The sequence below is a fragment of the Cyanistes caeruleus genome, chromosome 2, assembly GCF_971803275.1.
Source record: "Cyanistes caeruleus chromosome 2, bCyaCae1.hap1.1, whole genome shotgun sequence".
Classification (NCBI taxonomy): Eukaryota; Metazoa; Chordata; class Aves; order Passeriformes; family Paridae; genus Cyanistes; species Cyanistes caeruleus.
Genome location: NC_141702.1, coordinates 41,569,734 through 41,587,437, shown reverse-complemented (window position 1 = coordinate 41,587,437; position 17,704 = coordinate 41,569,734). Strand labels below are relative to the sequence as shown.

Sequence of the window (17,704 nt, the reverse complement as noted above, 5' to 3'; positions counted from 1 at the left end):
AGATTCCAAGGTTACTCACATTTAAAAGCCAAAAGTTTTTAAATGCAAAATGTAAGGTCATTAAGCAAAACCTAAGATTATTGGCCAGATATTAATTTTAAAAAAATGAGGTAAAAATTTGTCATTTTTATCAGACCAAAGGGTATATATTGTGCATTCCAATAGGTGCACCCTAGGCAGTTCCTCCTAAAGGAAAAACAGCAAAGGGACACCACACAATATGTACCTACTATTTCCATAAGTAAAAACAGGACTTAGAATTTTTTTAAAAAAGGTTTTAAAAAAGGTTTAATTTTGTTTGTGGGCTTTTTTCTTCTCTATCACTTCATATGGAATCCTAAGACCTACCATGACAACTGTTAAAAATGCAATTCTAATACTTTGCGAAGTACATGCAGGAATTTTATATCACTACTGTAAGAAACTGAATATTTAATATTTTTGTTAAGCAGGATTAGGATGGATTTAAGAATGTTTTGAGAAGCAACATGGAAGTGAGACACCCAGTTCTAAAACACAGCCTTTCCCATTGTAATCCAACAGATGTACCTGTAAAAACTAATGTAAAATCCAATTGGTGCACATGACTGACTAGCATTCTTTTTAAAAAATAACTTTATTTCAGTTATTTAATAAAATTTCAGTATTTGTCAACATCCTAAAAAAATAACTGCCCATAACTATTGGTAGATTCCCAAGAACCACAGGCAGGGATTTAGGTATGGAACTCACTTAAATTTGTGTTCTTTTAAAAGTAATGGTTTGCTTTCACATGATTGAAGATTCTCTCTCCTGTGCTTGTCTGGTCATTACCAACATTTCTCTGATTACTGGAGTTGAATTCACTCAAAAAGGCAAGGTCAAGGGAGATCCATTTCAAGAAAAGATAAATCAGATAACACAAGATCCTTGACCAAGGCTGCTTAAGACTAATTTATAATGAATCATCTCATAATTGTGTCATCAGTTTTATGTATGGTTATACTTCCAGCTCTTTCTTTTGTACAAAGGAAATAGTTCTAGAAAACAGGCACATGAAGAATCTTTGTCTACGGGTGAAAACTCCAACTGCTTGAAGTACAGGAAAACAATGTCTTTAATAAAATATCAACATCTTCATAATTTTTCCATTAAAATACTGAAAAAAATAATACAGCTCTATTCCACATAACCAGTGAGCTGATTGTCCTTCTGAGCTTTGAACTATCAACAGCTACTGGGCAGTTGTGAGATTACTTTGAATAATAAGTTTTCTCTGACCCAGGTAATGATCAGAACTATCTACCTGATCATTCTGATCTAACAATGGCAAACAGTTCTTTTCTTGTGACATGGTAACATTTCTCAGCAGCAGTGTTTAGGCATAGCATGAAACCATGCTCTGCACTCTTAAAATCATTATTTCCTGTCTCTAAAACAATTATATTGGTACCCAGAAGGAAAGACAGTTTGGTTTTGAGGAGTTTTATAGTTTGGGGTTTTGGTTGTTTTTTTTTTTTTAATTATTTGTTTGGTTGATTTAGTAAATAAGATCAAAGCACTCAACTCCAAGTTTCCTATAAATTTTTTCACATTTTTACCCCAGCTGAACACATGCATCTTTTGAGAGAAATAAGACAAGAAGCTACCAAGTTAGATTGTAGCTTGTGTAGCTACAAACACCATCCTCCACATCTCTTCATACCCAGAGGCCATACACTTCACTGCTGACACAAACCTCAGAGAAGCAAAATTGTCAGGACTCTGTTTAGTATTTTACTAAATTACACTGGAGATCTCCTTTGATAGCTTCAAGTCTTTAACTCCTTATACATAAATGCTAAAATAACAGTAAAGGATGTCATATGGCAAGGAAGAGTATGGAATAGTAATGGAACAAGGCAAAGTAAATACTTGGTAAAGCAGAATTCCACCAAAGACATTCAGCCCTGCAGCAGAAAAAGTTGTGGAAGTGTAGAAGTGAAATATGATCATGGAAAAGTAGCTCATTTGTCTTTTTGCAGTTGTCAATGAGAATATTGGTGAATGTAACGATTGATGAATCTTTTTTTTTAACATATAATAATTTAAAACATTTTTTAACTGGAACATGAGTTTATTTGAAAAGTTTTGTTCCACTTCGTACTACTGAAAGTGCTTCCATAAGACCAAAAGGAAAATATTTGGTTGCTACTGAAAGAACTTTTATAAATATATAATGCTGTAATCAAGATAATGCTGGTTTTTCTTTTTTAAATATGTTAGCACTTTTAATAGAAGTTTTAACATTAATACTGGTTCTGAAGTTAAAAAAACTTTTACCTGTGAGGCAAACAAACCTAACTGGTTCTCTTAAAAATATGAAATTCTATTGAAAAATAATTAATTTCTAAAAATACTGAAAAAAAAAATAAATAGAGAAGTAATTATGAAACACAGGCTAAAAATATTTGAAAAATCAAAATCACTGAAATCCTCTGCATTTCCAGGTCACTAACACTGCAATTACAAAATATTGTTCTTATGACATTTAAGAACTCATCAACCATCTGAAAATCTTAGCATATCTCTATTCCTTCCAAACTCTGATAGAAATGCTTTTGAAATTTTGTATAACAGCATGAAGAAGTCTTCACCAATCATACATAACGTATTTTATTAATACCTAGACTAACCCTTTTCCAGTTTTCCTCTCGCTTTGCTTAGCAGCTCAACTATCTTTACAGTGTCACCAAAGCAAATATTTTCTGGTTATCAGTGGGCTTATTTTCTCACAAAATACACAAAATTAGTTTCCATTTATTACTTCAGTATCAGAGCTACATGAACTCTAAACAAACTAGTATTTCATTACTCCTTCAGCTTCTTGGTCTTTAAAATTATGCTTCAACAGGTGATTCATGGAATAAAAATCTCTTCTGGCTTTGTGCCTACTAACTATATTCGTGCACTATTATCCATGTGGGTAAGCTTTTGTAGAAAATGTACCTGATGAAACAGGGAAGTCAAATACAGAAGTAATAGAAACTCTTCTGACTCCTCAGGAGTTCCCCTAATTGATCAGCGAAGAACTAAAAGCTCAGCATATCATGGCTCCTTAAAGCTGAGACTCAGAAAATTTACCTAGAGGTTTGTTGCAGTACTGTAGCTTTAATATAAGAGATTAAACTGTAGCAGAAATGGACTTCAGTGGGCTCCACTGATTTACAGCACTGCTAGCTGAACCCTGAAACATTGCCATAATTACCTCCTCTCAAAAGTGTGGTAAAAGGAAGTTATTGTGGGTCTCACACAGCTAAATCCTCTATAAATAAAGATTTCCCTTATACCAAGAACATTGGTCCCTGGCAAACAGAGTTGATGTCTTAACAAGTACCACTTTTACATTTTTAGAATTTGCAGTGGAGTGTTGTGGGTAGGAGCATGTATACATCCACAGCTTCATTCACAGAATTTAGTTTATCTTTTTTAGGGTAGAAAATTCTAGTGTTCTCTCTTTTTTTTTTCCTGTTATAAATATGCTTGAGTTTGTGGGCTCTTTGCTAAATTTTGTGGTTTCTTGCTTGAATTTTTTTTGTTTTCACGACCACTTTGAAAATAGTCATGAAGATCACACCCTGTGAGAACAGATTCTGCCACCTTCACAGCTCTTTGCTATCCCAGGCTCACACTAGTTGTCAGGAACCAGATGGATAATCATTATGAGTCCTTCCATCACAGACCCCTGATGCACCCTCAGGCACCTCTCCTGGTTTACGTTAACAACAGCTCCAGCAAAGGAAACATACTCCCACTTTTTTGTCTGCATTTGGGTCACCACAGCAAAAAAAGGTGTGTGTGTGCACATTCACACAGGGCTGTACTTGTAAAAGGATTGTTGCCTAGTTCCTTTGTTCAAGTCACAAAGAACACTTTGTGACATTCAAATTATTGCCAAAAATAAGTAAAGGGACTTATCATCAAAAGTACAATTATCAATTATTAGTATGGATTAGTGAAAATATTGCTGTTGGCTTTTTAAAACATATACCCACAGTGGAGTAGAAGACAAAGAGCTTCTAATTTTCTATCGTTATAACCGTCAGATGGGTTCTGGTGAGTAGAGCAGCAGTTGTCTGTAGAAACAAAGTGGAGAAGGCTTCCAAAAATATGTCTTACAGCTCTCTTATAAACTAGAAGATGACAGTAAGGACAAAAAAGGAAATCATTGTGAACAGAGTGCCTGCGGCCACATGACAGCTAAATACAACAGCTTTATCCAACTCAAGCATCTTCCCATGAATGGAAAGAGTGGAAAACACTCTGAAAAGTATGCCACACTCCTTATCTGAGAATAGGGTACAGTCCTACCTTAAGTTACAACAAAAGTTGTGCTGAATGAACATCGATGATCACAGCACGATACAAATCTACCGCTCAATTTGAAATCTCCAATGTCTAGACACAAAAGGTCGCAAATGGATAAGACTGAATATACTCTGATTAATGTTGATTTGATCTTTAAATGTGACTTTTCATTGTTTAGGCAGGTTTGAGAAGACATTAGGAAATCTGATTTAATGCATTTTTGAACACATTTTTCTTAGCTGTATCACAGTCACGCAGTGAGTTTCTGCAGGCATATTGAATGACGTGAATGATAGAGTCTGCTGAGATCTGAAGAGATAAGCCTTAATAACACTCATGTTTTATAGTCTTTCCTTCTCAAGGACATCCAAACAAATACATATAGCATTACTGGAAGGAAGTCACATGTATCTTTCACAAATTTCCATTTTCTTCCCTCAGTTTCTTACAGATGAGGTATGCACAGAGCTTACCACTTCTGAACTGAACCCATGCATGCTTCCTTCAAGGCTAAGAAAAGATCAAATCGAGGCAAAAACAGATTATTTAACTGTTTTTGCTCTTTATGTAACCATCATATTCAATAACAAGCAAAGGGATTTAACTGAGCAAATTCTTGATCTAAAAAAAAATAAAGCTATGCTTGTTTTGTTGAATTATTGGATCATTTTGTCAGATGTTATCTATATGTTTGATTTTGACTAGACAGAAACAAAAATCTTACTATTTGCAGAGTTGTATATGGCCTTTTTAGGCAAACAGTGTTTTTTCCATTAACCCTTTTCAATTCCTTTCCTGTTATTTGTTCAACACTGATGGCCTTGAATTCACCTGCATTATTTTTCTCAAACCACTTCCATCCTGCTTATCAACTTTTTTTCTTTCAACAAACTGAAGAGAACAGTGTTGTCAGGAGTATCTGGGAGCATGTCCAAGTAGTTCATTGGCTGAAATAGATCAGCACCTCAAGGTATGAAGGCAAGCACCAAAAATCTTAACTTCCAGAATGGGCTGGGTTCAAAAGCCCAGTCATTAAAAATCAGCAAGACGTACTCCCTCAGTACTTGACATTTTCTTTTAAAAACAAGAGTTTCAAATTCGCCCTCAAATTAGCTATGACCAATCACCTACGGCCTTGCATTTTAATTTTGCACAGTAATATTTTCAAAAATCAGCTTCAGAGAAGTGAAACATCAATTTTTCATTGCTGCACAGACTAGAAGCATAAATGGGTGCCTCAAAACACCAGGGAAATTTGGTATTTCTAAGCAATACATAAATACTTTTTCAAAATGCATAATCATTAACTTGAAAAGGTGGCTGGGGTAAGGTCTTCTTATCATTTGAATAAAAAACCCCAACTTTGTTAGTATAACATCCATGAAAACTGTAAACATTGTTGAACAGTAGAAATCTGATAAGCAAAGTGGTTACAAGTTAGATTTCCTAGGGCTCAGTCCTGATATCAGTCCTTAAGTGGCACAATACGAAACAAGAATGATGAACTTTAATACTCAAATGCAAACTGATAGTTTATTAAAAGTTCTACATGACTTTTTAAACAAATATTTGCTATTAAAATGCATAAAATGTGAACATACATATTCCCATAAATATATTCCATATTCCCATTAATTTTTGTAAAGCAAAAAAACATTATGATTAAGCATTTTAAAAGAAAATTAATTCCACTGTTTTAGAGTATTTTGTGTATTTTTAATTTTCCTAAAGTAACTTTTTCCCAAAATTCATAATGAATAAGTAACATTGAACTTATTTTAAAGATTTGTTGCCTTGTAGGATAAATGTTGGAAATATCAATGAAGGTATTGCTTTAGAAAATATTTTCTAAATATTATAGATATATAATATTTAGAAATATTTATATATATTATATATATTATATTATATATTGTATATAATTATTAATTATATGTTATATATTATATATTTTTATATATTATATATATTTATAAATATTATTTATATATATTTTTATATATTATTTATATATATATAATATAGAACTATATTTCTACATAGTACAATGTTTCTGACTGTGTTACAGCATTTGATCAGTAAAACAAGTTGTTCTGCTACTACGGAACAGGAGAATACCATTTTCAAGTTAAAAAAAATCAAAAAATGAAAACATATAATTAGTCAAATTAGTTTTATCATGTTGAATTAGTTTTATAGTACATGACTCCATATTGTTAAGGTCAATAAGTGAACAATAAATGTAGGTGTGAAAAACAGTAGTGTGACTTTAAAAGATAATTGGGGGAAAAAATTTCAAGGAGAGACAGGTTGTATAATTAGCATCTTTGCTAATGGCAACCAGTACAAGTGGTTTGACTTGAAGAGCATTGTATTCAACATCACTGTAGACCTGATCAGCTTAGGAAGAATATCACCAGTTCATTCAGGCAATGGCTGTGCCTAGGATAAACCGGCAAATACGCATGAACTTTAACACAATTACTTCATTTCAGCATTAGAAAAATGAAAGCCACTCTTTTTCCAAACAGCAGGCTACAGCTTACAGCTTTGGTGATTATTTCACTTCATACATAACCCACAGAACCAAGCAGAAAGTGAGAGGATGGTCACACCTAAGGCATAGTGCAAGTCATCTTATTCCAATTTTTGATCCATGCATTGTAGTTTTGAATCACTACATATAAGAAACTACATAGTTTCCTATCATCCATGGTGCAAAGATAAAAACACACCATCATAAATCAGCTTAGCCCTAGACTCCCAAGGACTTTACATCTCTGACAATCCCAGTAGTTGGTATTGACTGGTGATCAAGCACTCACACTAAAAATATAGGTAGAAATAGAAGAATTCATTGGTTTCCAGGTAAAATAACTGGTTTCATTGAAGTTTTGCATTGTGAACAGTTGGGACAGGACTGAAAATATTTGCTTACATGCTTAAAAAAGTGAAAGTCAAATTTTACAGTTGTGAGCTATGAGACTCAGATTTTCTTATAAATGTTTCATGCTTACTAGTGTAATTATTTTAATTATGGACTCTTTGGTAAATCATGTCCTAATTGTGCAACTTCTAAATAACAGCATAAATGCGAGTTGATTGATATAGCTGACATATGTTTAGCTCTTGAGCTGATTGAAATAGCTGGTATATATTTAGCTCCTAGGGAAGGACAAAAGCCCAAATGGATGGCAAGTTCAATAATAAACTAATCCTTAATAAATTTACTCATATTATTACCTAATCATGTATATGTGCTTTTTTTTTAAGAAAATTGTTTTACATTCAGTATCAGTTACTCTAGGACAAAAACCATTTTAAAGTACTAGCTATTTCTATATTCAGAGAAATGTGAGAATTTGAAATGTTGTACTGGACATACATAAAGAGCTATGTATGGAGACGGCACAGTCTTTCAGAGTGAAATATTTCTGCACCTTTTGAAACGAGCTTGATAAGCTTTATTCAATAAATTTCTGTAGTGTAAGTAATCAGTCAAATATATGTGTTCACAAACAAATCCTTATTTACAGGACTAGCTATGATTATCTATTGTGAAAACAAGCACCACCCACTTGCTGGCAAGTTTTTAGCAGAATGAGTGAGCAGTCTCTGATTCAGCATTTTTGTATTTTCATGTCAGGAAGAGACTGATGACCCATTTATATATTAATCTTTCCCTTTTGAATTTCCATCTGAAAAAAAAAATGAGTTCAATATGTTGTAATAGACACTAAATCCTGGGGAGAAAACAAAAAAACCCTACTGTCTGAGACTTCTGAAAGAAGTCTACTCTGACTTCTCCATGTTGCTGATTCCATGGGGGACATGGTTCATCTAGCCTAACTTAAACCATCTAAGAATTATCCAGCTTAAGTCAACCTTGTCTAATCCTTCTGCCTCTTTCACTCTCCAAATGCTGCAAAGGAGCCCTAAGGCATGGCTTAGACTGGGAGTTTAGTTTTAAGACAGAAATGAGGACTTCCAGATTTTTTTAGTTTTTCCATGGATTCCCAGAAAGTTGGAAAAACAAAGACTTTCCAAGATGGACCAGAAAAAAACAATATTCAAATATACATTCTTCTTTCATACAAGTAATCACTTTCCATTTCACTAGTTCAAAATAAATAAGGAAAATGACAAAATGAGAGGAACCAAATAGAGGATCAAGGTACAAAAATTTTTTAAAAAATGATCCAAATATTTTTCTTTCAAAATTATTCTGCCCATCCATGAAACCACATTTTTCCATTTGTCTGCAAAAATATGATACTAGCCTTTAGCTATACTTACTGAAATCACATAAGATGTTTTTTAAATTGGTAAACATCAGAGACACGCAGTAAAATATAAAGATAGAAGAAAAGAAGAAGGAAAAAAAAGTAATCATAATTTGAATTTAAAAGGACATCAAGTCTCCCAAACAACAGCTCCTGACAGAAAGTAGGAAAGCTCTCCCTGGACTGTTGTGTAAGCTATGAAGCCTTATACAAGAGTTAATGATTCTAACAGGTTTTTTTCATGGTGGAAGACTGACAGACGCTTTCAACATTCCTAGTTCAATTGACTTTAAATCTAAAAAAATATTTTCTTGAAAAAAATTAGGTTTCAAAGAGTGTGTGAGTGGAAATACTAATATAATAAAACACACTTTCAGTTAATGTGCTTTAATGCATCCAAAAATTGAAGTTTCCAACACCCATAAAATAATTTACCTTCTAATGCATGGATAACAAAAAGAGTTTACTGTGAACTAAGAACAAACTTTGTGATCTAAACTCTACAGTGTAGCTGTGTTTAAACTATTCCTACCTTAGCCTCCACTCACAATACCAGCAGGGAACCTCTTTTTCTATGCCCCAGGCAGAAACACCTGGAAATGGAAACACTTTAAAAAAATATGTTATCTGAAAATGTGTATTTCATTTCAAGGCAACCTACCAAACACATTCCTAGAAGAGTTACTGTGTCTCAATAGCATTTTGGATTAGAAGAATAATGTTCAAGGAAATCTGAATCATGACTGATCCAAGTCACTTGCAAATTTTGGTGCAAGTATAACTTTGCAGCAAAGTAAAAAGAGCAGTCTTGACTTGAGCATTGCACCCATTTATCAATTCTAACTTTTGCCTAAAGGAAAGAAAAAAGCATGGTGGTTTTAATTCATTAAAAAGTGCCTTTAATTTAAATTTAGATAATGTTTTTGAGTTTGCTAAGTGTTTTACATAGCACTACTATACTACCTGTTTTATCCAAATCTGGCTGAGCTCCAGTATTGGAATAATGATCATCACATGTCTATTCTGTATTCTTTGCATTACTGAGAGCTTTGGCTGCTTAAATTGAAGGTGCCCAAGACAGTTATTATTGTATAATGAAGGAAAGAAGGACTCAGGTGGGAAATGGGGTGGGAGTGAGAAGAAGAAAGGGGGGAGCACAGCATGGATGGCACGGGACATGCACAAAATTATAAGTATTAATATGACAGTGATCTTTGATTCTCCATATTCCAATTCAGATGTGACAGCATAATGACATTATGTCATTATGTTATCATGCTGTTTAATCTAATCTTCCAACATACATTACAGCATAACACTATAAAAGGCTTATTCAGGAAAAATTAATTTGCCTTGCAGATTGGGGAGTATGGAAATAAGGCACCCTCTATTTTCTCTTTTGCATTATTGACATACCTTCTAGTAATTGTTCCTCGGAAAGAGATTAAAGAGGATGAAGGTTAAAACTCAGAAGCAGACAAGTGTAAACACATTAAGTAGAGGACAAAGATCTACTTTATTTACAATGAGTACAAAATGTTTGGTTTGGTTTTTTTTCCTAAATTGAGGGGATTTTCTCTGGTATAAAATAAATACATAAATAAATGGGAAAAAACCCAAAACTAAACTAATAAAATTTAACTCTAATATTTGAGTTTGAGAAAAGTCTCCTTTTCTCTAGTTTCTTATCTCTGGTGGCAGAAATAATTTCTTTCAGCAACCACAATTAAACTGGTGGTATTACTTGAACATTGCACCTCTTCAAAGGACAAGTAGCAGTCAGTAAGAAGCAAGTTATCAGTAAGAATAAGCAGTCAGTAAGAATACAAGCTATCAGGCAATTGTGTGAAAATCATTTTATGGGACTATTGGTGTTCCAAACACTGAGTGAAAGGATCTGGGGATATTCCAGAAAGCCCACACGGATGAAAGCTTTCTTAACCTACATTAAATCTTGATAATGCAATAATGAGTCTTTTAAAAGGATAAGTCTAATTCCCCTATCTAGTGCAATAAAGACTGTATACAGCTAATCAGCTTTGCCCTTTCAATTAAACTCATCCAGGACATTCTATGTAGTCAGCACCCTGAATGAGTCATTAAAATTCTCGTTCTGTAAGAGTTGTGTGCAGTGCACCGTTGTTTCTAAATTCCATTAAATCCAAACGGTCTTTATCGCCCCATGACCACTGTGACTTCAATCAGCCAATTTAATTACCTTACAAAATTGTCAGCAGAAGCAGCAAAGAAAAACAGGAAGGGTTGTGACGCTATCAAATTGAAATCTTTCTCTGTGCTGTTTAATCTAGACCAGTCAATAACAATGCTTCTCACCTCCTTGCTGCCTTCCCGAGGCTCTTAACCTCACTCTTCTTTCAAAGATTTCTGTTGTTGTTTATAAGACTGATTTTGAACTCCTCTTCGTGAGGATGTTAACAGATATTGAAAGCTTCTCCTTGGCTGGCAGTAAATTTTTCACTGGCTCTGAATGCTGGACTTGCCAAGACACGGAGCCCCCGAGGGCTGCCACAGGAGTTTGGCTTGCAGCTTTTCATCACTCTCATGATCTGAAGGCAGGCTGCCTTCCCCACTCAAACAAGATATGTACAGTCTTTTGTTTCTCTCAGATAGAGGCAGAAACCTGATCTCCTCCCACGAAAAGGATGTCAACGCAAAATCCAAAGGAAAGAAAGCACGCATCCAGGAGGGTTAATGCAAATCCCATAAGAAAACTCCACTCGATTACCCAGCAGGTATTTTTCACTTGACCTCGTCTCATACACATCTGTACAGAGCTAGCTCCCACTGCTGTGCCATGACTTCACTGGTTTTAATTGCTACAATTTTAAAGTGGTCTCCTGAATCCCAGAACCATGTGTTTTGACACCCACTGTCACCTCCACGGGCAGTGGATGCAATGAGCCAGCCTGTTCTCTGGTTTTGCCACACTCGAGCTCATAAAAACAATTATATGGAGATAAACTCAGTCTGAGACAAAGGAGCTCAGCTAAAACCCATGCTAAATGTTCAGAGGAAGACTCAAGCGTCTAGCAATTCCCCTCGTGGGGTTCCCGCAAAAGAGTTGAAAAATCACAAAGAGTAAATGATTTTATAATGTTTCATTTGATATGATTATTATTTTATGTAGGGCAACAGGAAAGTGCTAGGCTTCATGAGGACTTGGTGAGGTGGAATTTTAGAAAAAAAAAATAGTCAGTAGTAAGAAATACTTCTGGTGAGAGTTCAAAACTCCTCCTTTTTCCCTTGAAAAGTTTTTACTATCTCTCTCTTGACTTTCTCTTGCTTTCAAGCTGGAAGAAGCCACATGTGTGCACACACCCTTCCTTTATAGTTCATTGTAACACAAAACATTCAGCTCCCTCTCTCATCTGCTTCAAGTCAGGCAACTCCAAAGGGCCAAAAAGTCAAAACTACAGGTATATTCCTCTACTTGTCTTTACCCTTCTTGGATGTCCTGAAGAAAATAAAACATCACACAAAGTGGGTTAAAACTTATCAGGCAATTGAGCACCCTGCAGCGAAGATCTTTAGTCTTTCACCACATTTCCAGGAATAATGAGAGCAAATACAGTGGCCAAACCTCTTTCACCTTCCCATCACAGGTCTCTCTTCACACCTTTGCTGTAGGAAAGAGGAATTGCTCACAGCAGTAGAGACTAGGCCGGAAACGAGCAGTTTAAATGAAAGAGGGCATTTTAGAGAGCTCCAGACTTCAAAGCACTGACAATCAAACTCCATATAGTAGTAGTAGGTGGGGGAAAGAAAAGGCTGTTTAAATAGCCCAGGCTCTTACTGCCTTGAGCAAGACAAGACCCGCCTTGGGGTGGGTTTCTTAAAGCACGGGTGAGCAATTACAGGCGTTTTACAGGTCTTAATAGCTTACTAATTCAGCATTTCGGGGACAAGGTCTTGAGATGTCTTCAGGAGTGAAGGCAGACCTAAGAAAGGCAGCCCTACGTGCCCAGCCGTCGTGGGCAGAGGGGCAGATCGGTAGGGCTCTGGATCCTGGAGTTTCTCGGGAGCCGCTGCCATGGGTCTGAGTTTACACAGGAGCAGTGAATCGGAAAGCTGCGAAATGTGATCCCCGACAGCGTAAAGGATGTGCCAGCGGTTACGTGCTTTGGCTTTTGTTCGGTGCCAAGTGATAAGGAAAAGGTTTCCATCACATTTAGCACGGAGGAGAGACAAATACTAGGCTGCTGCTTTTCTCCCTTGTCAAGGTGGCACCTATCCTTTTATCCGCGTCAGTGGTTTAGGGCTGTTCCCATTTGACACCCTCGAGTACCGTGTACACAAACCTCACCTTCAGCGTTCCCTGGGCTGGCTTGTGGGAAACTGTTCAGAAGGAGCAAGGGAGGGAGCTTGGTGCCCTGTGAAGCAATGTGCCATTCAGGAAGGGCGCCCGGTGTGATGCCCGGGTACCACGTTGCCCAAAACTCCAGCAGCAGCAACAGGCAGGTGTCCAGATGCCTAAGCAAGTGTCGCTGGGGTGGGAACGGTGTCATCGCACCGGCCTCTCTGTGTTTGCTCCGTAAGGTACAGACAGAAATAACCTCCCGAATCTGACAGATAACCCAGGCGGTTCGACTTCCCTCTGTGGTTGCTATAAGGTAGCTTTAGAGAGAGAGAGAAAGGACATGCTGGCTAGTCCCAACAATGAGAGGAGCCGTGGGAAGGACAATGCGAATCCATGGTGGCTAATTTGCACAGGAGGAATGAGGGGGCTGCAGCTCTGGCAGGCTTTAAGCTCTCCCCTGTTGCCATAGCGCTGCTGGCTGAGGAAGAAGAGCGGGGGCTGGCAGGCTGCCTTCTGGAGGGAATCTCCTCAGCTCGCTTCTCCTCGGGAAGGACTCCACGGCATCCCGTACTCCTGGTCGCAAGGACATCCCGAAGGGACCAATAGCACGGGAACCCGGAGAAGGCGGTGGGGGATTCCCCCTCAGAAATAATAAAAGCTTTTCCACAGCTCAATCCCTGCTCCCTCCCTCCAGCCTGCTACGCCTTACACAGAGATGTCAGCCCTTGGGGAAGGCGTGGAAGTTCTCTCGTGGTCAAAGAGAGAGTGATTTAGTCTGAACTAAGTCAAACCCAGACTCCTTTAAAACAGATATGCAGCAGGCCCGGATGAGCAGGGCAAAAGTCTTCCTGCTCTTTTCATGTTTAACATTCTACACAACAAAAAAAAAAAAAACAACTTAGCAACTGTTCCCTACCTATTTCTAACGATCAGTGATGTTTTGTCGACAATTTTTTTCAAAGACAGGTAAAAGCAGGCAGAGATGCAGAAAGAGATTTCTACTTCACTGCTACAAACAGTGGAGCGAGCACAACTCGTTGGCCAGCTGTGTGACCAGGATGCAGCTGGGAAGGGAAGTTAGCTCAGTGAAACATACTCATGCACCACCATGTCACTGGGTAACAGAGACCCGCCGCATCCCCTTTCAGCCTCGGAACTATTTATTGCTCTAACACTCGCCAAACCGCTGCTCTCTAGGGCTGTCTCTAGAGGTACACTGGACTAACAATTCAGAGGGAATGCCTTTCTAAAGAAGGAAAGTCCACCTCCTGCTAGTGCTGTGACCAGGAAGACGTTTGTTTACGTAGCTGTACCTGAAAGTAACTCAGGATCCTACTAGAGACAGACTCTCAGCGCCCGTGGAGAGACAGACAGCCGGCCAGTGCCAGATTACAGGCATCCCAGCACTAAATTCACGGCCATGATTATGGATCAGACTGATTGCAAAATAGACCCCACAATGATATACGGGCCCCTTTAGCCATGTCCAAAGAAACAGACATTCCAGAGGACGGTTGCTAAGAGCAACGTGCCTTAAGCACCACCTTTAGACCAGATGGAAGCAGAAAAAAGTGCTGCTAGGAATTCAGCACAGGAGATTGGTAACAGCCTGGTGACTTTTTAATCATTACTCACCTTCCCCTCCATATAAAAGTCTGTGCGGGGGTGCTGATTTAAACTAAAATAGATACAAACCAAGGCATTATTCCCAGGCAAAGGCAAGAGATTTCTCTGCCCCACAGAAATGGATGCAGGGCTGCCACAGTTTATCAGGGACAGCGTGAATGCGGGAGACCCGCTCTTCCTCCCTCCACCCGTGCTGTCGGCAGGCACAGAGGATGCCTCTTGCATGGGGGAGAATTTTTCAGCCTGTCCCTTCCTGGCCGCCCCCCACGGCGGCTCCCCCGCGGTATCCGGGCGACCAGGAGGAGGCTGATGCGGGGCTCCCATCGTAGCTCGCCCCGGACTAGCACCGAAGGACATCCCCGGCCGCACAGACCACTTCGGACCCGCTTTCAGAACTTTCCGTCCTGCCCTTTCTCACTGCAAAACTTCCTTAGGAGATGCAGCGGCTGGAATTTGTTCCCTCACTTGCTTTCTTAGACACACGGACACGCACGCTCTTAGAGCAGAGCTCTTAAGGTTAGTGCCCTGGTTCAGCTGGGATAGCCTTTAAACCGTGAAACTTCTCTGTTCCTGAAATGTCATTCTAATCTGCTTTTTTTTTTTTTTTCCTTTTTTTTTTTTTCTCCCCGGGAGAGGGAGGAACTCCTACAACTTTCCTCGCATAGAAAAGCTGTTCTTCTGAAAGGTACCGCAAAAGCTCTTCCCGGGGCACTGCTCAAGACATAAATCATCTCTTCTCTAACCCTAAACGCCACTCAAGTGTCAAGCAAACAGACAGATACTTCAAGGGGAATCAGCTCAAAGGTCTCAAATCACAGCGTTACGCCCGCACGGGATCGGCTCGGGGGGGATCAGAGACGGGCGGCCGAAACTTAACAACTACTTGACAGGTTTTTTACTGATCAAGCACCGTATTAGCCATGCTTTCCCCTACTGTGGAAACAATAAAGCAAAAGAATGGAAACAATTACGAGGAAGCCACGCAAGCTGCGCAGAGCCTTAGGCAACCGCGTTTGCCAGTCTTTTTTCTATTGTTATTATAATTATCATCACCATCGTGCCGTTACTACGGCTACAATGAGCAGCAGCGACAGGAAAAAAAAAAAAAATAAAAAAAATCACACAGCAATTCATCCCTCCGGATGCCAAATAAAGAGGGACTTCGCTACCCGACTCCAGTAGCACGTCCCAGCTCTCCCCCAGCATCCCCTTCTGAGTCAATCCTACGTATATCATCACATTCAGGCTTAAACACACAATGAAGAAAGTGTCGGGAAATCTTACCAAATCTTAATACATGTGTGGTTCCTTGAGAATATCCAATCCACAGTAAGCAGAGAAGGAGTCTAATCGTGCATCTGATGACTGAATTAGTTACGATATGGGAAATCTTCATGATGTTTCTATGCACACACGCGCTGCCTTACTTCCCCCTTCTAAGCCGTCAGGTTTCCCGGTAGGGTGAGAATGAGGATACGTAAACTGATGGCCCTCAGACACGATCACGGCATGGTCACAGAGAGAGCAGAGAGTCTACGCTTCCCAAACCTATTAGCAATCCCTGCATGTTCTTCATTCACTGCGCCAAGGAGCAACCTTCAACTGCAAGGAATGGTGGGACATCCATGTTAGTCGGGGGAGAATCCTTGTGAAATCCAAACACACACAGTGTCCAGCCGAGTAAACCTGGGAGGCGAGAAAGGAGGAAAATCAATAGGTAATCCAGCTCGAGAAATCGCTGAGGTACCGCCACATAGCGAGCACACGCCGTTTCACTGGCGAAGCTTTTGCCGTGCTCCCATTCTACTGCACTGCTGCACAGCTTCTGACGCGAAGCCAAGATTAAGTGAGAGAAATTGAGATAGCTCTTCTCTGCTTAAAGCTGCCTGCCAGACAGCCCTCCCGATTTCTATTATGCAACCGATCTGATCGCCCAGCTTTGTCGGAGGAAAAAAAAATAAAAACAAAACCAGCTCGGTTTTATTTACATGCTTCTTATTATTAGTTATCCATTTGTTCTGAACAATAGCTATAAGGGGCGGGGGGGGGGGGGGGGGGGTGTGTGTGCTGCTAGAGGGGAGAAGGGAATAGGTTGTGTGAGAATCAATTCTTGTATTTTAATAGCTGACTGCTTGGGTCGAGATCACTTATCTTTAGAGTTGTGAAAGAGAAGGCTGGCAATAAAGTCATGCAGGTTATCAGAATAACGTTCAGGTTCGGAGGAAAAAAAAAAGATAATGATATTTACAATCATTAACTGTTACTCATTTTAATGCATGAAGTGGGAGAAGTGGGGTAAATGCTATGGCTTGTATACTGGCTGTCCCTAGGAACTTGCTCCGGACCCAGTGATGACAGAGCATCAGGCTGCTTCTGCAAGGTAACAGAAATCAGCAGCGCTGAAACAACCTTGTTGAATGCACAGACCTGTTTCACTAAACTTACTTGAAATTGCAGTGTTGCTTAAAAGACAGTAACTTCGGGATTTACTAGTTTATGATTTTCAATTTATTCTGCCACTCACTTATTTTGCACTCTGCTTTCCTTTCACTCCAGTATAATGGAAATGTTGCTGTTCCTCCCTGTACTATGATCTGTGTAGTTTGTCATTTTGCTATCCTCAGTGAGAACAACAGCATTTTGCAAATTGATAATGGGACACTGAGTTTATATCTGCAAATGCAGCCACAGACTTTTGTTTTTTGACCAGGTGTTCCAAAGAAGATAAACCCATTCTGTGGAGTACTTTAGATTTTCCATGGAAATGCAATTAGTTGTGTGCCTGCATCCACTGAAATACATTAAACCAGGACTGTCAGACTTTGCAATCTAAGTCAGGATTTATTGAACCTACTTGAGCTTTACTACAAACATTGAAATATAATTCCTATATTTCCCATCAGGAAAATGAATTAATTGTTTATTCTTCATTCTGCCTACAGACATATTTTGTCTCCTTTATCTCCCTCCTTTGCCTTTCATTAATAAAGAAAATATCACTGGGCAGCTCCCCCCACAGATACATACAGAAGAACATAGAATAAACCTGACTTTACAGAAATAAATACCAATGATGGCAAGATAACCAGAACACTCTGTGAAATCTATCAGAAGCAGAGCATGGCAGAGGTGAGTTACAGTTTATTCTTAA

The 17,704-nt window shown here is 38.6% G+C and overlaps 1 protein-coding gene across 3 annotated transcripts in view; it reads right to left on the bottom strand.

The window, feature by feature from the left end:
- GRIK2 (glutamate ionotropic receptor kainate type subunit 2) overlaps window positions 1–16,035 on the bottom strand; it is a 353,896-nt gene extending 337,861 nt beyond the window's left edge. For all 3 annotated transcript variants that reach the window (XM_086876642.1, XM_086876641.1, XM_086876643.1), the window contains exon 1: window positions 15,838–16,035. In XM_086876642.1, coding sequence (XP_086732768.1) covers window positions 15,838–15,949 — 112 coding nt within the window. In that variant the 5' untranslated portion in view covers window positions 15,950–16,035. The remainder of the gene's footprint in view (window positions 1–15,837) is intronic.
- Window positions 16,036–17,704: the final 1,669 nt, after the last annotated feature.